Here is a 22,675-nt window from a genome sequence, read left to right as displayed (position 1 = left end):
TATTTAATGAAGGCGCAGCTGCAGCTACTATTTGAGTTCAATTAGCAGTGATAGCTAATTTCCATTTAGGTGAATCGGGGCTGAATGCAATGCCCCACATACTTTGCAAGGCATTTCTTAAAGGCACTCCCTGCTGTCAGCTCTTCATTAAAAAGTTTTTTTCCATCATAGAGCCCTTAGATTATGGAATTCCCTGCCCTTACACATAGGTTGATAGGGAATGTATGTCAATACCCTAGAAGATGTGTTAGTGATATTTAAGAAGCTTCTGGACTCTTGGTTTAAGAACATCATATTTGCTTTGGGGTATTTAATTAAGCAAACCTTTAAATAGTGTGCATATGCCATGAGTTTGTAAATAACATGATTGAGTATTGTATTGACTGACATTAAATGGAATCTAGCCTTAAACATAAATAGAAGAGTTGCTAAGTACAAATGCAGAATACTTGCATTCTCAAATTAAAAAAAAAACTCTGCACTGCCAAGCTTCATCTACACAAGACTGCATACTCAAATTGTGCTACAGTAGATCCTCGTGGCAGTATTTATTTAAGAAAAGGAAATACACATACATATCAAATGCCATGTAGTCTTACAGAATAGGATCGTAATGCGGGAGCTGAATGCATACATCTAAAAAGCCATTGCAGAAATACAGGCATACATCTGAAAAAAATATATGTATCAGAGAAGAAATAAAGAAACCATCTGCATATTGTACCAGAAAGTCATATATCTAATAAAAGTCTGGTACAACTTAAGCAAATCCTTTGGCACAATTTCTTTATCACAGATTTGTGGTATACACCTAGTCCTGACTTATAAAAATCCCAACATTAACAAGTACTCTTAAAATACATTCCTGGGCGTGAGTAGTAATAAACTATTTTTCTAATGACAATTATAAGCAGCAAATTGTTTAATTTTATGTAAGTACACAACACAGTATAATTTTCACTCAAATAAGGTAACTGAATGTTCTAACTGTTGTAAACCACAAATTAATTTTAATATATTCTGTAATTTATTAAAATTATGTTAACTGAAAATAGCATTATTATGATTAATGGTTAATTCACGAGTGTCTAAATGTGCCATTCTGGTTAAATGGTATGATTGTACACTTTTGATTTTTTCAGACTGCATAAAATTATTGGTGATTGTATAAGGACTTCATTATATTACAGGGAATAAATGTTTCCAGAGAATAGATATTGTCCACATTGTTAGACTACATCTGAAAATGTGTTTCTGCAAATGATTATTGGAGCTGTATAAATTTATATGACCTTTGCTGAGTTTTGTAGGTTCACACGGATAATATAGACCCGTTTCTTTTCATCATTTTGTATTAGCCCAACACAAAGAATATTGTTTGTTAAACTTCTTTGGAGCTGCATTTAACTAATTAATTTTTTTCAGTTTTTGCCCCCATTCAGGAACTTGGTTATAAGTAGGAATGTTCTTTAACATGAAAGTTAAGACTACATACTTGAGGTTTCATTTTGATGAAAAATATCTTTTATTAACAACACCCATTAAAGCCCCTCCTGCACCATGGGACCTAAATTTTGTCTTATCCCGTTTGATTTTTCCCCATTTGAACCTGCATCATCCTGTGATCTAAAGTATTTGACTTGGAAGCCAATTCTTTTGATATCCATCACTTCTGCTAGAAGAGTTTCAGAGCTACAAGCATGGTCTCTAAAGCCCCCCTACATGCTTTTCCACAAAGATAGAGTATCCCTACAAAGAAACCCATCCTTTCTACCCAAAGTATACTTGGATTCTAATTTGAACCAGTCCATAGAACTTACCAGTCTTTTCCCCAACTATGGCAACAAGGAAGAATGTATGCTACACCAACTAGATGTACATATACAATTGTTTCTATTTACATAGGACAAAGGACTTCAGAAAATCTGACCAGTTATTTGTATAATTTTCAGACTCTAAGAAAGGTGCTCCAGTATCTAAAGTCACACTTTCGAAATAGCTGTCGAGTGTATTACCTTTACTTACAAATCTCAAAACAAAGATCTCTCCTAGAAATTAAAAGGTTATTCTACAAGAGCCATAGCGATCTCTTTTCCTTTTGGGCTAGACTACCAATTTACACCATTTGTGCTGCAGCAATATGGGCAAGGCCTCATACCTTTATCACTCATTACAAAGTGGATTTGGCTTCCAGGAACAGGGCCTCTTTTGGGCGACTGTTCTGAAGAATATTATCCCTTGAACCGAGGATCTGTTCTGAACCCAACCAGTTAAGAATGAAGGCGAGGTGGACAGCACACATGGAACGTTATGGTGAGTTCATAACTTCTTATTTTAAATTAAATCCAAATATCTGTAATCATTGTAAAAGTAAAGAAGAAAATAGTATGCAAAGTGACAGGTTTGAACAGTGTTTATGGTAAATGGGAAGAAGTAGCCAAGTAATGGGACACTGGAATGACTGCGGGGGTGGGGGGGTGTGACAGTCCGTTACCCTGCCTTGGGTCCCATTTGACCATGATCTGGCTCTGGAAGGGATACATATAGGGTTTTCGCCTCTGATTCAGACTTGGGAGAGAGCTCATTTTCTGTTTCTTCCTGTGAGGGTTTTCTCTTTTTATGAGACTATTTCTAGAATGTGCCAGTGGTTTCAGTTGGAGAACACTGATATTTCCCAGTCCCTCAGAAAATACTAGAACCTATTACATAATGAATTTCCAGAACTTGTATCCATTCCTTCAGTTTTTGTCTGCCTTTGAGGATGTGTATGCTACTGCCTGCAGTTTTCCTGACAGTCCGACAGCTGCTCCTAAAAAGGCAGATAGGATGTTTAAAGTTTCACAGTCTTTTAAGTTTTTACACACTCTTCCCAAACCTGATCCAGCAGCTATAGCTTTAGTTAATCATTCTGCTGCTAAACTGTTAATTCCAATTCTATAATTTCTGACAAGGATGGGAAGATTATTGATAAGTATGAAGAAAAAAGTATATGGCTTAGCAACTTTGATTTTCAAAATTTAGAATGGTCAGGCTCATATGTTAAGATTTGTCCTAATTTTGTTTTGTCTGCAGTTTCTTCTTGTGTGGAAAAAATCTGCTTTAAATAATTTAATTTATTCTATTCGTCACTACTTGTATACAATTTGTGTATGACTGTTGATACTTCTTCAAGTTCTATGGCCACTGGTACTGTTTTTAGGGGATTTTCATGTCTGTCTTCTAAGAGCCTCGCAGATGATGTTAAAAATGAGATCCTTAATACTCCTTTGGGTAGAGATTTAGTTTTTGGCCCCTCTGCTGTAGAGGTGATTGAAAAATGTGATAAAAGGGATAAGCTGATCCATGGAATCTAAGATTTTTCAACCCTGCTTTTCCAAATTTCCCAAGAGATTCTCTAACTCCTCCAATTTTGGTGTTAAAACATAAACAGTCTGAACAAAATTAAGGTAAATGGACTTTTCAGAAGAAATGGCAAGGGGGTTCCAAGAAAAATTCTGGAAACTCTCACAACCAAGGGCAGTCCAGTAAGTCAAAATGACTATTTATAGGTTCATAGATTAGTACTAAGCTAACTGCCCTTGCCAGCCATTTTAAGCCTAGCCAATTATCCCTTGTGGGACTCAAACCCTGCACCTTGTGTTTACAAGGCAAACACCTTAACCATTATGACACCCTCGCAACCCAAATAAACATCCTCTGCAAGGCTCAAACCCAGGACCCTACATACTAGACACAAAGTGATTTACCACTAAGCCATTCCAGAGATTTTGTTGCCCCTTCTACCCTGGCATCCCCTTTCTTCTTTCAAAAAGTCTGAATCTCGACTTTTTTCTTAGGCAATAGTTTCAGACAAATCGTTTCTAAAAAGCATTCATCAAGGTTACAGATGACAATGGAAGAAAATTCATCCTTTCTAGGGGACAAGTCCTTGTCCTTAAGACCATAATGTATTATTTCCCCCTATTCTTCATCACATGCTCTAACCAGGGTGAGAGAGAGCTATTTCCCCCTACCCAGATGGAAAAGGGGTTTTATTCAAGGATGTTTTTAGTGCCAAAGAAAGAAAATTCTATGAGACCAGTTCTGTATCTTTCCTTACTAAACCTGTTTGTGATGGTGCCCAAATTCAAAAATATGTTACTTCACAAAAAGTTACCTCTTCTTCCTCATTCAAGTTTTTTGTTATGATCTTGTCAGCACAGCACAAGCAGAGCATTTGACTAAGCATTAGAAACACAGGGCTATGTGTTTCTAATGCCTAGTCAAACACTCTGCTTGTGCTGTGCTGACGAGGTCATAACAAGGCTGGAATATGCATATCCACAGCTAGTGGGGTTTGGCTTTATTGGCCTGAAATTGTCCATTAAAATGATGAAACAAGTCATGGGCATTCAGAATTGCCATTGAGCTGAAACACCTGATGTTCATAAGGTTAATTTGCATATATCCCATGTGCCTCTGCTACAAGAGGTTTGGGAGGTCACTCAGTGGAAGTCCTAGCTTTGCTGGAGTTTTCATTTTTGTTTTTACTGATTGTTTTTTCAGTGACCTTCTCACTCTGTTTTAGTTTCATTCAAGTTTCTTGGTAACACTAGATGTAAAAGATTCTTATCATCCCATAAATATCCATCCAGATTCCAGGTGTTTCTTAAGGTTTTGTGTGTCTAGAGTACATTATCAGTTCTCTGACTGTCCACCACACCAAGAGTGTTCAGAAACTGTTTAGCTTCCATTATAGCTCATTGCAGTCTGCAGAGTATCCACATGTGTCCATATTTAGACAACTTGTTTATCTTTGCACACTCTTTTTCAAAAGTGTCAGTAATCTCTCTTTTGGGTGAGAGAGCTCTTACAAAAGATAGGATTCCAAGGGAACATACAAAAGTCTTTTCTTGACTCCATTTCACAGGATTGGTTTTCTGGGATGTCAGCTAGAAATCACAATTCAAAGAGCTTTTCTTCCAGAGAGCAAAATAGATGTATATCTAGATCCATTTCTAGGGTTTTCTAGACTTCGATCACTGTGAGGGAATACCTCAGGAATTTGGGTCTCATGGATTCTGTGATTTATATGATATCTTGCTGGACTCCAGATGAGAATGCTACAGTGGTATATGAAATCTCTTTGCTCCTAGCACTGACATCCTTTTTCTTTACAAATCCCAATGCTGGGGTTTGTCAGAAGAAAGAAAAAAATCACTTTATGGAGACGACCAATATTACTAAAGCTAGGTCTCCTCTTCTCCCTCCATGTTACAAAGCAGTCACCACAGACACCTCAGACTTTGCTTGGGTATCAGTTTCAGGAGGGATAAAAGTGCAAGGTGTGTGAAACATCAAGGACAGACACAAGCACTTGAATATAAAAGAGGTGCTAGACCAGATTAAAGCACTCTACTCCCTGAATCACCTTTGATACCCAGGACCTCTTCTAGTTATTACAGACAGTACCACAGTCATGTGATACATCAACGAGCAAGGGGGACCAGGTCATGTCCCCATTGCAGGCTAGCCATGTTAGCTTGGGGTATAGCTTCACAGCACAGTCTCACTCTAGAGGCATCCTGCACTCTGAGCAAAAGCGTGTGGCACCAAGCTGAATAGGATAAGGGCTGACTCTCATGATTGGAAATTAGATCAGAGGGTCTTCTAGGAATTGATCCATCTGTGGGGAGTTCTAAAGTTAGACCTCTTTGCCTGCTGTCTGAACAATCAGCTGGCAAGATTCTACTCCAGGACTCCTTGCAAAAAGGCCTGGAAGACAAATGCCATTTTTTTCCTTGGCCAGGAATGTGTTCCTTTATGCTTTTACATCTTTTCCAGTAATAACCAGGGTACTTCCAAAGATTCTGAATGAATCCCTCAAGATCATTGTAGTGACTCTCTTCTGGTCCTGGTAACTTTGGTTTTCCATTCTTCTGAAAATGCCTATGGGGAATTACCACAAGTTTCCTCACAGACTGGATCTTCTCACACAAGAACAGGGGTGTTTGATATACCCCGAGCCTAATCAACTTTGTATCAGTATCTGGTTGGGGATAGGTTATGGAACCTCTTTCTGTTTTTGTTGAAAAGAAGCTTCTTCCAGTACAAGATAATGTTAGTAAGGTATTAAAAGACACCAAATATTTTGTATCCATGCTATTTGATTGGTTCAAAGGTTACAATGGTACCAGTTATTTATTGGCCACAATGGATGTTACATCCCTTTTACTGTGATTCCGAATGACAGGGATATAGACATTATTATTTTTTTTTTCTAGGTATTCTGACTATAATACCTATCAGATTTATCTAATATGTTATTTGCTGGATATTATATTAACTAATAATGTCTTTGTCTTTAATAAAAAATGTTATCTTCAGAAAGTAAGTATTGCAATGGGTACCATGTACACAAACAGTTATGTGAACATGGTACTAGCTCACTGAGAATGTCTTTGATGGGAGCAATTTCTTCTTGAAATTTATACCTTGTTATGTCCGTTTTGTGGATGTTTTCTTTGTATGGACAGGATCAATAAGTATTTTGCATGATTTTGTTGATTATCTTCATCAAACTACCTCATTCCGTAAATTCGCCTTAAATTATTTTTCTGTAAGTATAGATTTTTAGATGTCTCTGTTAGCATTACACCTATGGGTCTGAACACTAAGTTATATAGGAAACCCTGTAAAAAAAGTCAATGTGCCGGGCTCTGTGTGGAGATAGCACATGTCTACAAACTTCTCTATGGGTCTGTGTCCACGCAGTTGTGTTCAGCTATGTCCCTGTCCTGGTGGTGATGATATATTAGGTGCATTTGGTTCCCTCTGCACTGTTGTGGGTGCTGTCTGTGAGGATAGCCTCCAGTACTTTTTGACCAGTGTGGATGCTACTGTTAACATTATACTTTAGTCTCTGTCTCTGTTCTCCAAGAAATTATGGTATGCAAACTCACTGTCATTTGCTGCTTGTGAGGCTAATTCAGTGCATTTCTCAATCACCTCACCGTGTTGTTTACTCTCAGTTGCACTCCTCACCTTACCTTAAATTTTGCTAATTTCCATATCATTATAAAGTTATTTGCATACGATTTTAGCAGGTTGCGTGATGGTGCTACTTGTATTTTTGAACTGGCCCTACCATGTGTGTTACTGCTCACCATGCAGTTTTGCCTAACATACTCCCATTTTCTTTTCTGAATCCTAGCCATTCTGTTTATGTTGTTTTCATGTTCTGTCCTTGTCCACAGGGATTTCATCCAGGCATTCTGGTATTGTATCACCTTCCAGTGAATGTAGGTCTAGTGGCTATTCCAGATTGTTCTTGTATATTGTATTTCTTCCTTTGTGGCCTTTGTTGCAGATGAAAAAAAATATATTCACAAGGATTAGTTAATTTAATCATTTAGCAAAGGAATACAAGTAAAATTAGTACCTCAAAAATATGAGCCTCTGTTATTTTTTTTTAGATGTTCCATTATTTCTGTAGCAGGTTTTGGTCCTTTGACGTGATGCCACTTTTTACCATTAGAGAATTATTTTTTTCTAGATATCCTAAAGACTTTGTGCACTCTCTGGAAACAGCATGGACACAGTCTGTTGTGCTCATAACATAGGATCATAACAACAGCCTCTTAATTCTCTTCATAGCACTGAAAACATCTGCTACTACTGAGTTTTCAGCCAACATTTAACTGGACTAATATAGCCTAGTAGGTTAGGAATTTATCTGTATTTTTTAGTTATTTTTAATTATCTGAACTGCAAGTCCACATCTCTGGTGGACTTCGTATTCCCTTCACCAGATGGATCTCCCTACTCTGCGAGATATCCTTCAATGTATAGCACCCACAACACCTCATGTAGGCCCTTCAGGGATAGGTGCATGCTGAGCAAATGCTAGAATAGGCTAGCAGAGAAGTCAGCATCCAACTATGTGGGGGATTTTTACTAGCATACTGCTACTTATGTAAGCTGGGCAGGGCTAACAGTGGAAGTGCCACTATGAGTGTTTGCCCTTCCCCCAGCTATAAGGTGGCAACATCTAACACTGTTCCCCCTCTGCCTCCACAGTTGACATCAATGCCATTGAACCCCAGCCTCCATGACAGCTCATCAGTTGACCCCTAAGCTTATCCCTCCATCCAAGTATAGGCATGCCTACCTTCCCAGTTGCTGTCAGTTTCCTGAGCTTCTAATCGAACTTAGGTCACCTGAGCTGTAGTAATGGCTTTATCTCTCTATGCCACTGGAAAAGTATCCCCTTCATGATTAAATCAGAACATAAAGCTACCATTTTCTGCTTAGAAAGCAAGCCTTTGACTTCAGGCATGCATTAGTGATTTTCCTGAGGCAAATGTCCTTTAACCTGGGATGACCTAATGAAATTTTAAAGGCACCCCCCCCCCCCGGGAGGGTTCCTACAGCAAAAACAGTCACTTGCATCTCTGACTCATTCTCACTTTACCTTCTACATTGAATCATCCATCTTTGTCTGTCTTAAGTGTGAATGCAGATTTAAAGATATTCTCCAGTAGTGGGATCCGAGTATGAGCAAATTGAAAAAAAACTCTCACAGTAGGCATAAATTCAAATTGCCCAATTACCAAAGTAATCTCAAAGGATCTGTAAGGGATTCAAGTATAAGATGAGAAGTCACAAAGTGAATTGCAGTATTAATATTGGCACCTGTCCCAAAGATAATCACAAGGTTTTCTTTAACTATGATAGTGATCTCAGAACAAACACCAGTATTGCACAGACCTATTCTGAAGGGCAACAATGTATACTGAACCTGAGGACATTGATGCTATACTATTGGATAAATTAATTTTCAACTTTTCTATGGCAATCCCTGCCTGTTTGACCCATTTTCTTCTTTTCCCCTTCCCGCCCTCAAGGTGCAGTTCAGCTGTGAGTGCAAATACAGTATCGACATTAAGAAATGAATACCGATACTGTAGTTGTAGTCACAGGTGCTGAAGTGCTTTGTACATGTATTATTTTAACTGTAGTATGCCACTTGCTACATTTGTAACAAAAGTTTCACAGCAGAATTTTTTTCCCCTTTTTCTTTTGTTTGCTAATCAACATAGATGGGGGGTGCCAGACTGGGGAACCGCACAGGGCACCAGATAACCAAGTATGGCTCTGCCCTCCAATAATTAACTCTGATTATGTCTTAAATGTTCTCACTCAAAAAAAAAAGCTCTGTGAATCATGACAGTATATCTGACTTGTCTCTAAGTCATCATTAAACAGATTTGTAGACAGTTAACTCTTGACTACCACCTGACAGGGGTTGTTAACTCATTTTGCCTTACCATCTAATTACTAAGGGCATATTGTTGAAAAGCAAGGAAGTGCTGCTCCTGCTGCTGAAAGACCCTAAGCCGACATTGCAATATTAACAGAACCCCTATGTGGAATAAAGTAGCTTCCCAACTCTCTTTAAAACCAATGTTGATGAGTATAAAGGGGTATTTGGGTACATAAATTCTCTTGTGGGATGTGTTCCCAGGTTCTTATTAAGAGAGGAAGGAAGTAGAGGGAATTGAAGTAGTTAAGCTGCTAATGGTCTTTGGAAGCATTGGGAAGTATAAATCTGTGAACAAGCTCAGCTTTATCTGAAACCTTTAAAACTGCACAAGTAAAAACAATGAAAATAATGAAGACATGATATGAAAAGAAAGAAGAAATGAAAACAGCATTGCAACTGTTTTAGTATACTCCAGTACGAGTCATTTGAGATATAAATGTAATTCTTGGAAGAAAGGATCACTTGACAACAACTGTCATTCCCTTTAAATATTCTCAATAGGTAGTTAGCTTTTCCTTTTCCCAGTTAACATCTTGGAGATGAATACATGGTAAGAGCAATCCACAATTTTATAGAAGCTTGTATTCTTCTTCTTCTGAACTATATTGTGTATTATTTCTTACTGCAAAATGAAAATTTGCCATACTGAATGTTGTATATGCAACAGTGGTAGTATGAGAGCTGTTCATTTTTTTATATTGCACAGATGAACAAACAGAAACAGCAGAAAGAAGACCAGGATCAAGTGTTCGTCCAAGCACAGGAAAGGTCAGCTCACAGCAAAGACCATGGACTGCTCACAGGCCCAGCAGTGCAAACAGACCTGGGAGTGCTCGCCCTTTGTTTAATGGCAACTCAAGACCCGATTCAGCAAGTTCAGATGACATAGCTGTGGAAGATGAGGCCAGTGCTTTAACACATGGTGAGCTCTTTAAAATACTTACTTAAACTGATGAGCAGGTTAGTAGCTTGGAAATCTGTGACTTTTATTTTTTTATTTTGTCATTGCTTACTTCCTTAGTTTATAGTCCATGGTTTCCCCAGACACACACAAGCATCAGTCCTAGATCTTGAATCTTGACACCAAACTTTTTGTTAGAAAAAAGGTTGTTCTTTATCCAGGATCCACAGGTTGACAGGTAGCGTGTTCTGTTAGATATATATTTTTTCTTTCGGTGTGATTCCATTCCCTTTTGTTTTTTCTTCCAAGGCAGCATAGTATGCATTTGGCTACAGTCGAGTACTAAGTGATGTGGATATATAGTAACAACTACAAGAAGAACGCACCCAGGCTAGAGTTTTCACTGTGTGATGCCTTAAACCTCCTGTAATAGAGGCGCATGGGATGTATGCAAATGACCATTAAGGATGTTGAGCATTTCAGTTATATGGTTTCTGAAAGTCCATGACTTTTTATTTTTTCATTTTAAGTCTTTGTGGATACATTCAGGCCAATAAAGCCAAACCCCACTAGCTGTGGACATACATGTTTCGGCCTTCTTATGACCTCATCAGCACAGCGTAAGTGGACTGTGACTATACTTCAAAAACACAGGATCTTTATACCAGGCTGATGTCCATTACCATTACCATTAAGGTGACTGCAAAATATCTCAACTAACATCCAAATCTAAAAAGTAGAAAGGTCACACAGACAAACCAGTTAGTAAAAACTACAAGAAAAACCTAGCCACATGCATGTCCACAGTAGTGGGGTTTGGCTTTATTGGAAAGCTACAAACACAAAATATATCAAGAAAAAGAACCAAGAAGAAAAAAAACCTCTTAATGACCTTTCCCTTCTGGCGCTTGATGCAACACAATGCAGTCTCTAGTTGAAAAACCAACGTCCTTTATTGAACATCCACACAATCTGTAAAAACTGTCAAATGCTTTCGTCCCTCCACAGTTTAGTACTGGGACTTCATCAGAACAACCATTGTAAAACATCATTTCCTTTTATGCCATATTCATTTAACTAATTGATTGGTCTTCAAGATACAAATCATTAACTCTAGTAACACGATAACATTTAAAGATATAGTATAACAATGAAAACATAACTTGATGTCTACACAGAAAAAAAAAATTACTACCTAAACTAACATATATATTATTGCTTTGTTTAAGTATATGTATAATAAAAAAAATGTAATAAAAAATAAAACAAAATATATGTATACACATTCATATAAAAACTCTAAAAATATATGTTATCTAATACATAATACATTCAAAGATGGCTAGTTTTTAACATTGTTGTTCTACTTTAACCATATAATTCACTTTAATAACTCGTATGCATCCATTTCAGAACTCTGCTACCCAAAAAACATAACTAATAACATATTATTTATAGTTTCAACGCCCTCTTCTTTAAAATTGGTAGTAAAGATATATGATCATTTATGTCTGGGGGGTTGACTGCATTAAGCCTTACCTGCCATTGGAATTCTTTCAATTCTAACGTAAGTCCCCCCCCCCCCCGGGGTCATTGGGAACTACCTCCAAAATTGGGGCATCTAGTACTGTGATGAAATAGTGCATTGTTAGTATTAGTCCTCTGTATTGCATATGTATGTTCATATATTCTCATTCTTGGTTGTCTCTCTGTCTTACTTACATAATAATGTCCACAACCTTCACATATCACTGTATAAACTAAACCTTTCATATTACAATTTCCCTGTTGTAAATTAACTCCAAAAGGTATCCCTTGAAGAGAAAGTCTACTTTCGTTTAAAATATACCGGCACTGCCTACATGATGCTCCACAGCATGTTGTGCCTTTAGTTCACAAAACATTCCCAGTTAATTGCTGTTCATATAGAGATGTACAATTTCTCCCTATCTTTTAAATAAATTGGGGTTCATTACTCACATATTTCATGATATCCATATTCCCTTTAAATTTTTCCCAATTTTTAGATGTTATATTCCTAATCTCTCTACTGTTCAATCCATATGGTACAACCATCCCCATATTAAAATCCTGTTTATCACTTGGAGTGCTATCTTCATTGTTAAATCCATTTGCATTACCTAATAGGGGCTTGTAGCTATTGCCCCATGCACTTTTCATTTCCTTACACAAACCCGCTTTGTAGGGTATCCCCTTTCTAAAAACATTCCCCTTATCTTCCCCATTTACAGTAGCAGGTAAGGCTTAATGCAGTCAAACCCCCAGATATAAATGAACATATATCTTTTCTCCCAATTTTAAAGAAGAGGGCATTGAAACTATAAATAATATGTTGTTAGGTGTTTTTGGGTAGCAGAGTTCTGAAATGGATACGTACGAGTTATTAAAGTGAATTATATGGTTAAAGTAGAACAACAATGTTAAAAACTAGCCATCTTTGAATGAATTATGTATTATATAACATTTTTTTTAGAGTTTTTATATGAATGTACATATATATATATATATATATATATATATATATATATATATATATATATATATATATATATATATATATATATATATATATATATCTATATATATATATATATATATATATATATATTATATGTATTATATATATATATATATATATATATATAATTTTATTTTTTATTACATATTTTTTATTATATATATATATTTAGACAAGGTAATAATATATATGTTAGTTTAGGTGGTAAAGGTTTTTTTCTTTGTAGACATTAAGTTATGTTTTCATTGTTATAATATATCTTTAAATGTGATTGTGTTATCAGAGTTAATTATTTGCATCTTGAAGACCAATCAATTAGTTAAATGAATATGGAATAAAAGGTTGTTCTGATAAAGTCCCAGTAGTAAAGTGTGGAGTGACAAAAGCACTTGACAGTTTTTACGGATTGTGTGGATGTTCAATAAGACATTGTTTGTTTCATCTAGAGACTGCTGTGTGTTGCATCGAGCTCCAGAAGGGAAAGGTCATTAAGAGGTTTTCTTCTGTTGTTGGAAAGCTAGTAAAGCAATTGGTGACTGATGTCGCCAAGACAGAAAGTCAAGAAAAAATCAGGGACAATTTTTAAATACTGGCCTAATTTAAATGTTACTTACAGACTAACATCTGTAAAAGTCCATTGACAAAAGAGGACAGATATTCTTTGGGACTGAATGAACGTCCCTTCCCTAATAATTGACCTTCACGGCAGTTAGGGGGGGTATAACATTTGTTACACACCTTTGAAAATACTGATCTGAAGTAGGATTGTTCATTTGTCAGCAACCTGTGGGTTACGGATCCGATATCGAATCTGAGCCGGCAACTTGTTTCAAGCTAATGGATCCGAGCTCCTAGCTCCTCCCTTCACCCATAATCCCCTGCTAACCCTCCATGACCTCAGATCTAGTTTGCCGCGCTTGTGATGGATGGATCTTTTTTGAGCTCTGTCAGATAAGTGGGAAAAAGTTAACTTTTTCTAATTATTTCTAGTCAGGAAATTCTTTTTTAGTTTAAAGTAATATTTGTAAAGTGTGTCTGAGTTAGGTTCCTTATTTTTTAATTAATACCCTCCCTTCGCTGGTCGCTAGTGTGTGAGTGTTTGTTGTGTGTCTTTTGGGGCCTGTGTGTGTGTGTAGTTGTTTTCTTTCTTTTTAGTTTAAAAAAAAAAAAGGAATGTCTGAGGCTCCAAAAGCCATATTTTCTAATTGTACCGAGTGTGGCCATAAGCTCTCCCCGGCTGATGGCCACACTCGGTGCGTTCGGTGCCTTGGGGTTGAACACCTCACCTCGGGCTGTACTATCTGTGCAGCGTTCAACCCCAGGGCACTGAAAGAACGGAGGTCGAAGCTGGTCCTGGCAGGACTTCTACCCCCGGATTCAGTTTCAGCCTCCGCTACCTCTGCTGCTCCCGTCGCTCCATCACAGCCTGTGGTGGTTGCCACTCCTGCCCCCTTGCCTCTGACTGGGACTCAAACTCCCGCTAAAGTGTCGGAGGACAGGGAGGCCAGGAGGGAGAAACGGAGGGAGAAGCACCACAAGCGTCGGGCCAAGACCTCCGTTTCGGCCCCGCCAGCTAAGCGGGCTTCTCCCTCCACTGCTTCTAGGTCTCCTCCTCCTCGGCTCCGATCCCCTTCTTTCTCCCCAGGGCCCGAGGAGGAGGAGACCCGATCTCCATCGAGGTCATCGAGGCGGCATTCCAGGCCTGCCTCGGTGGCCTCTTCGAGATCCACTTTCAGCTTATCAGATGCAGACTTGGACCGGATGATGCGAAGGTTCATCCAGGCCCAGCTGCAGATGGGAGTGCTCTTGCCTCCCCCCCCCCTCAGGGGGGGAGCTCGACACCTTTTTTCCACCCAATTGCTCCTTCTCCGACCCGCTACCCGGGTTTGGAGCGCTCGGAGACGAGCAGCCTTGGAGCCGGGGGTGGGTCGGCACCGACAGTACTTGGTACTTCGGATCCGACCCTACCCTCGAGTCTGTCGGATCAGACCTCTCGGAGCCATGGTCCGAACTTCGGATCCGGGGGATTCAGTGTGCCTTCGGCTCCATCCAGGTCGGAGCACACTGGTCCCTCGGATCCGACGGTCTCGGCTCCGGCTCCGATCCCTTCATCGGATCCGAGTGGGAGCCGACTTTTGGATCCATTGGAGAGTGGCTCTCCCTCGGCATTCGATGTTGTGGAGAGGGCTCTGTTGAGAGCATCCATACCCCCGGTCCTTGCATTGACTCCTCCCTGCACTCCCTCTTTGCTGGGCCAGGCTTCCATCACCGGGCCAAAGGGACAGCCTGCTTCGATGTCACAGATAGTTCCATTGGAACAAGATGTTGCTGGCGAGGCCTCCTCGGACAGTCCCCCCCGAGGAAGCTCCCCGCAAGCATAAGTGCAAAAGGAGGCATGTGGACTCCCCTGAGTCCTTAACCAAGGACACGGACTTGGAGGAAGGGGAAGGCTCCCCAAGATCACCCCCTGAGGATGTCTCCTTTGGAGACATCATGGAGATGCTTAGAATCAGAGGTGGGTGGTCTGCCCCCAAGTCTTCCTCTGACAAGTCCGTGTTTCTGGAGGCATTCGAGGCAGGCCCGTGTACCTCCTGGGTGTCCCCTCCAGCCGACCCCCTGGTGGACCTCATTACCACCAGGGCATGGAAGGATCCGGACACCGTGGAGCCAGTACCGAAGCGACCGGATAGGATTCTTAGCCCCCCCCCTCAGACCGGTCACATTGGAGTAAGGGCCCCCCTGTAGATGCCATGTTGACGGCGGCAGCCACAAAGAGGGAATTGGCTCAGGAGAGTCCCTCAGTCCATCCACCGAGCAGAGAGTCCCGTTTGATGGACCGCTTGGGGAAGCGAGTCTTTAGTTCAGTGACCTTCTCAGTAAGGTCTCTGAACTATATGGCACATGTCATCAGGATGCAGCGGGATCTTATCAAAGAATACGCTGCATTCCCCCCTGAGTCCATGTCGGAGGAGGATAAACAATTGTACTCCACCCGAATGGCCACTCTGAGATCTATTTCAAACACCTCTATGCGGCTGTTGTCCCACGCCACAGAGGGAGCCGCTAGGGCTAGCGGAGCAGGCCTAGTCATGAGACGTCAGGCCTGGCTCCGTCATTGCGACTTTACGGAGCCCTTTAAAGCATCCTTCGTGAACGCCCCCTTTGATGGTTCTGCCCTTTTTGGCAAAACAGTTCGCGAAACGCTTGTCCAGAGTGAGAAGGATGGGAAGACATTGTCTGCCGTCTGAGTCCACTTCTCTGCTCCCCAGCGGTCCTTTTCAAGGAACCAAAAGGGTCAGAAGAAGATGTGGTTCCGGAAATCACAACATTCCCAACCAGCTCCGGACAACCAGTCCTACCGTGGCAGAGGTGGACAGGAAGGACGTTGCCCCAGAGGCAGAGGGGCTCTGAGAAATTTTGGGTCCAGAGAACCTTTCTCTGAGCGGCTTGCACAGCAGCCCTGAGGGGTTGCCCAGCTGCTCCACTCTGGAGGCAGTCGGGGGGTGTTTTTCGAAACATCTAGCGGCATGGGAGTCCATCACAACAGACCGCTGGGTGCTTTGCATCATATCCAAAGGATACAAAATACCAATTCTTCATGTCCCCCTATCCAAGAACCTCCCCGATGTACCACCCGATCACAGGGAGGCCGCAGCCGCAGAAATACAGCAGCTGCTAAGAAAGAGCCATCCAGCCCATCCCCCAAGACCAGCTCGGATTAGGGTTCTACTCCAGGTTCTTTTTGGTGCCAAAAATGATGATCTGAGACCCATTCTAGACCTTTCCCGCTTGAACCTGTCAGTAACCAAGAAAAAATTCCGAATGGTTACTCTTCAATCTATCCTCCCCCTTTTGTGGGAGAACGATTGGATGTGCTCTATAGACCTCAAGGATGCGTATTACCACATCTTAATGGACAAACGATCCAGGAGGTTCCTTCGCTTTTGGCTGGGAGCCAGTCACTACCAGTTCAGGGTCCTTCCCTTTGGCCTCACCACAACCCCCAGGGTGTTCACCAAAGTGTTAGCAGTGATTGCGGCCCACCTGAGACTCCAGGGAATTCAGGTCTTCCCGTACCTGGACGACTGGCTCCTGACTGCACCAACAAAGCATCTACTTTGCTCGGCCAGAGACTTCTTTCTCCATCTAGCCCTACAACTAGGCATTACTATCAATTTCGGCAAATCTCTACTGGCTCCAACACAGATCATAGATGTTCATAGGTGCCAGAATAAACACCAGAGATTTGCGAGCCTTCCTAACTGCCGAGAGAATCAGAAATCTACAACTTCATGTGCGGGCTATCCTTCATTCAGAGGCTTCACCAGCGGAATTGATCTTGAGGGCACTAGGCTCCATGGCGGCAGCGATTACACTCCTTCCATGTGCCCGTTTGAACATGCGAGTCATGCAATGGACACAGTTAGTGCAATGGTCCTTCCTATCCCTTCCTCTCCACCATCCCATTGCTATCAGCAAGGCTTGCAGAAGGGCACTACTATGGTGGCTCCAAGCATCGAACTTCCATACGGGCCGACCCTTCTGCACCTCTCCCCCTATCGCCACGGTGACCACGGACGCTTCCCGCCTCGGGTGGGGGGGGCATTACTCAGGCAGGACAGTCCAAGGCATGTGGAACGATATAGAGACCTCCCTGCATATCAATGTTCTGGAGATGAGAGCGGTGCTGTTGGCGTTGCAAGCACTTCAGAGCTTCCTCCCCGCAGGAACGATTGCAATTCACTCAGACAACATGTCAGTGGTCTGGTATATCAACAAACAGGGGGGAACCAGATCTTATCCTCTTTGCTGCAAAGCCATGAGAGTGTGGGAATGGGCGATCTCCACCAACCGCTTTCTGATTGCAACGCACATTCCGGGGAGGACCAACATCCTAGCGGACAAGCTCAGCCGCACCCTTCTTACCCCTTACGAGTGGTCTCTCAGTCCTCTAGTAGCAAAGCAGATATTCGCAACATGGGGGCAACCCTGCTGCGATCTTTTTGCATCTCCATCAAATGCCAAATGCGACAATTTCTTCGCTCTAATCCCCCCACCAAGGGAATCTCCAAGAGACGCTCTGGTGCATGCTTGGCCACCCGGTCTACTATATGCCTATCCTCCTCTTCCAATGATGATACAACTCTTACAGAAAGCCTCACGGTTGGGGAGCAAAATGATTCTCATTGTCCCATTCTGGCCTCGACAAATTTGGTTCCCTTACCTGTGGTCTCACCTTGTGAATCACCCTTGGATTCTAGATCCCATTCCGGATCTCTTCTCCCATCCATTGGACTTGCCAACTCCAAACCTGGACAATCTGAAACTGACAGCTTGGTTGCTCCAGTTCCACTCCTAGTTAGGACTCCTGGTATCTCTTCACCAGTCAAAGCCATCCTCGTGGCAGCGCATAAGCCCTCCACCAGGAAAGTGTATCACAGTAAATGGAAACGTTTTTCCATCTGGGAGGAGCGCCGCGATCTAGATCCCTTTATGGCTCCTCTTCCATCCATTTTAGACTTCCTAACTGAACTCTTTCAAGAAGGCGCTAGTTGTTCAACTGTCAAAGTGCAATTGGCAGCCATTTCTCATTATCATGTGGGACATGATACAGGGCCCTTGATGTCCGCCAAATTGTGTAAAACCTTTCTCAAGGGTACCTTTTTACTTAGACCTCCTGTAAAAGAAGCCATACCCCCATGGGATCTTACTTTAGTTCTTCAAGCCTTGACTGCTCCACCATTTGAACCCGCTGCTTCAGTGGATCTCAAATTCTTGTCATGGAAAACAGCATTCCTTGTAGCCATTACTTCAGCGAAAAGAGTGTTGGAACTTCAGGCTCTTTCTGTAAAGCCTCCATACCTGATTTTTCACCCTGATAAAGTGTACCTCAGGATCAATCCCTCCTTTCTTCCCAAGATAGCATCAGAAACCAGCATAAACCAATCCATAAATTTACCGGTTTTCTTCCCTAAATATCAAAATAAGGGTGAATACAAGCTGCACTCATTGGATGTTCATAGGCAGCTTCGTTTTTATACTCATAGGATGGCTGGCCATAGACAATCTGACCAGCTGTTCATTTCCTTTGCCAAATTTAACTTGGGGAAAGCTATCCCTAAAGTATCTTTATCTCGCTGGATTTCCCAATGTATTATACTGGCTCATCAAGCCTCGGGTAGACCCGCACCAGAAGGAGTTCGTGCTCATTCCACTCGCTTCATTTCTACTTCTGCGGCTTTCAAGTCTAGAGTTCCTTTGGATGATATTTGTTCTGCAGCCACTTGGGCTTCATCTCATACCTTTATCAACCACTACAAGCTAGACCTGCTTTCTAGAGGGAGAGCATCCTTTGGCTCTACGGTGCTTCGTAATATCCTCCCATGATGGCCACCCAGGGTGCAGGTAGCTGGGGACTCTGTCCCACAGGTTGCTGACAAATGAACAATCCTACTTCAGATTTAGAAGTTATGTACTCACCATAACGTTCCATCTGAGTAGGTAGTTCATTTGTCTGCAACCATCCCCCCCTCCTTCCCCCTGACCTTCTTCGGATCTATTAGTTTTTAGATATCCTTTGTTGGATATATATTGGGAGGCAAACTCGATCTGAGGTCATGGAGGGTTAGCAGGGGATTATGGGTGAAGGGAGGAGCTAGGAGCTCGGATCCATTAGCTTGAAACAAGTTGCCGGCTCGGATCCGATATCGGATCCGTAACCCACAGGTTGCAGACAAATGAACTACCTACTCAGATGGAACGTTATGGTGAGTACATAACTTCTAATTATGGTCTGGTCTCATCCTGCAGTAGTGAATAACAAGTTTATTTTTTTTCAGATTATGGAGAGTAATCACAGAGTTCCATGTACTAAAGTAGTATCATCCACAAACATATTTGTTTGCTTCTCAGATAACTTCACATTTGCAAATGTTTGTTGCAAGTATCCAACAGTTCATAATATGAGCAGTGGTTGCCATTCCCATCAGATGAGAGCAGAGCCTACTTTCACATTGCTGTCTATCTTACTAATCCAAATTTTGCTGTTGGAAATAGTGCAGGGCCAAATTCAGCTCATTTTGATAATTCCTTACTGAGAGAAGAGGTTGCAGGTGCCACTAATGTTGCAAATGATATTACAGCCTTGATACATGTTGCCGCATTTCTTTTACACTACCATCCCAGTGGGGTGGGGAGAATAATGGGGCAAAATCTGCTATCCTAGCCTAATAACCGTTAGAATGACAGCCTAGATAATTTAGTTCCTCATACAGACAATCTTAGCAAAAGAGGCCTTAGGTTTATTAAAATAAGCTAGGACACCATCTACCAGAAAATCTTGTGTGTTAGCAAATGACATAGATATACAGTATGGGAAGCTATAACATAATAGTGAACTTATCTCAGCAATATTGCCAAACATTTTAGACAGTTTATTTTCTTTAGTTCTAAGTCTGCCCAGTTTTTCCTACAACATATTTTCCATGGAACCTCTATCAGAAAGCATACACTGATCCATCATGTTGGCTTCTGAATAACCAATAAAACTGTTTTTGAAAAGAACCTTGCATTTGAGACCACATTGGCGTAATAAAGATTCAGAGCTGGGTCTGTAGTTTATGTTGAAAAAGCTAATTCTACATCTAATTAAACAAGTTTATTTCAGTAACATTAAAGCTATGCCTTTATAAACATTTCTTGTGGCTATTTTTCCAAGGAGAATATTGAAATCACAGTCTCTGATGTGCATTTAACAAATTGCTCCCAGCCGGAGTCTGAAAATGGTCTATGGAGATTAGTGCTGTACCCCAGAAAACAAATACAAATAAAATAAATAAAATAAACTGAATACAAAACCCCTCTGTTATGTCTAAGGTAGTGCAAAATGACTCGGCAGTAAAACTTATCGAATTCTTTTCAATGCAGGAAAATAAATGAAGAAGATTGTTGTGCACTTTGTCTATAGGCAGTTTGGTTTGTATCTGGATAAAGCTACATCTTTTACAAAATCATACCAGTTGTTTTTATCTTTAGCAAAAGGAAAACAAGACCTTCCAGTGCTAAGCAAACTTTGTCAAAGTAGGTAAGCAGCTGCTTTTGGTGTAATAAATATAGGATATCACTACATGGGGTGATATGAGGCCATATTATACAACAGCAACAGCCAAGTCACAGATACTTAAAGTGTCTGTCCAAGATATACATGAACACACTCTATATCAGTTCCTCACTTACATGGCCCTAGATTATAAGTAACTAATACTCCATGCCAGTTACTCTTCAGTGCTGACAGTACTGCTGCACTTAAATGGTCCACAGATAACTTATCTATTGACCATACATTTTCTGTTCGGGGACATCACTTAATAATCTTAGAAAGCATTCTGTTCTTGTTGAATTTGGGCAAAGACTTCTAAAGTACTTATTAAATAGAGTAATTTGTACCAGCTTCAGCAAAAGCTAGTAGTACTCGATCTCCTAAGCAGTTAAGTGTTTTCCTGAATTAAATGTTAATTTCTTTCTCATGATTCTTATACTGATGACACTTATTCTCAAGTCTATAAATATTGTATATATTTATTGTTTCACATATGCAAAATCTGCCTGATTTTGCTGTTGTATAAGATTGCTATAATCATTATTTTTGGAAATGTGTAAAGTTTTTTTTTTTTTTCAAATGACAGGTGGTAGTTTGTGCTTCTACTTTCCTTCCACCCCTTTGTAGATGACCAGCTTACTCCTAGACCTAGGTCATCCACCTGGGGTCACAGTTGTTATTGCATTTATCCATCTTTGGGGGGGGTGATAGAAATCTATCCCCATCCAGCATAATCCACTCCCGGCTGGAGGTATTTTTCATATGCCATATAGTTTCCCCTGAGGAGAGAGCATGCAATAACATGAACACGCACACATGCACATTCCTGACCATGATGTGCTATAGTCTGCATTCTCTCAGTGTGCATATGGACTTCTCTGACACTGTTGCTGTTATCCAGCCATTACTAGGGACCAACAAGATGCTAAAGAGAACCATTCTGTCCTCCTGATGTGGGTGAACTGACCATTGGTTGCTCAAGTCTATCCCCTTCTGAGGCTTCTTGGGTCTTTACTCATTCCTGTGTTGTCAGTTTTATAGGCAAGGACCTAAACCACCTCCAACAGATTGGCGCAATGTGTAACATTTCTTGCATGGTTAAAAGCAGTCTGCATTCTGTTCTATGTGTATTGTACTCCTCTTTTCTAGTACTTATGTTTAATTATTGCTGGGTTGTTGCTGACATGGGTCCAGTATTGATCAGTCCACTTTTATGGCCAACAACCAGACATAAATAAATAAATAAATAAAAATAAGTTGTTACTTTGTAAGGAGCATCCACATTTTTCAAACATTACAAATAGAGGAAAGAATATGCTGAGGCTGCTTTGATATTGCCCCTCTTTCAGGGTTCTTGAAAGGTACTGGTTAGAAAACTCCATATATTGCGATTAATTGATGCAATACACTTTCTCAAAGTGAGGTAGTGTAAGTGAATGTGATTTGGTAACAGCTCTTCAGCAGATAAATACTGTAGCAGTTAAAACAGCACCCTCTCCAGTGTTGCATTAGATGCTTTAACTCTTATAGAAAGTTTTTAGATTTATTTATTTTGTTTAAATGAATAAACCCACTAGGTGCAAGACTGTTTTTTAGGTGCATCCCAGGAGCACTGTTGCTTAAATAACTTGTTCAGAGTTGCACAGTAGGCAAATGAATGCTGAGGGAATCAAACCGTAGACTAAATGATTAAGTTCATTAGCTGCTCATAGCCCTTAACCCTCTGTATTCAACTGCCAGATGATGTTCACCATTCACACTGCCTCAGTGGCATGTGGATTCTCTGCCTGCATAAACCTATGCTGGCAGCTTTTCAGAGCTCAGAATCTCTTC

At 40.8% G+C, this 22,675-nt stretch overlaps 1 protein-coding gene across 2 annotated transcripts in view; it reads left to right on the top strand.

The window, feature by feature from the left end:
• Nucleotides 1-22,675, top strand: part of LRRC56 (leucine rich repeat containing 56) — a 1,529,270-nt gene that overhangs the window by 934,853 nt on the left and 571,742 nt on the right. For both annotated transcript variants that reach the window (XM_044059653.1, XM_044059654.1), the window contains one exon: nt 10,011-10,226. In XM_044059653.1, the coding sequence (XP_043915588.1) occupies nt 10,011-10,226 (216 nt within the window). The remainder of the gene's footprint in view (nt 1-10,010; nt 10,227-22,675) is intronic.

Source organism: Protopterus annectens, chromosome 17.part0 (genome assembly GCF_019279795.1).
Source record: "Protopterus annectens isolate FY-2018-M chromosome 17.part0, PAN1.0, whole genome shotgun sequence".
Taxonomy (NCBI): domain Eukaryota; kingdom Metazoa; phylum Chordata; order Ceratodontiformes; family Protopteridae; genus Protopterus; species Protopterus annectens.
This window is presented reverse-complemented; position numbering and strand designations above follow the sequence as displayed.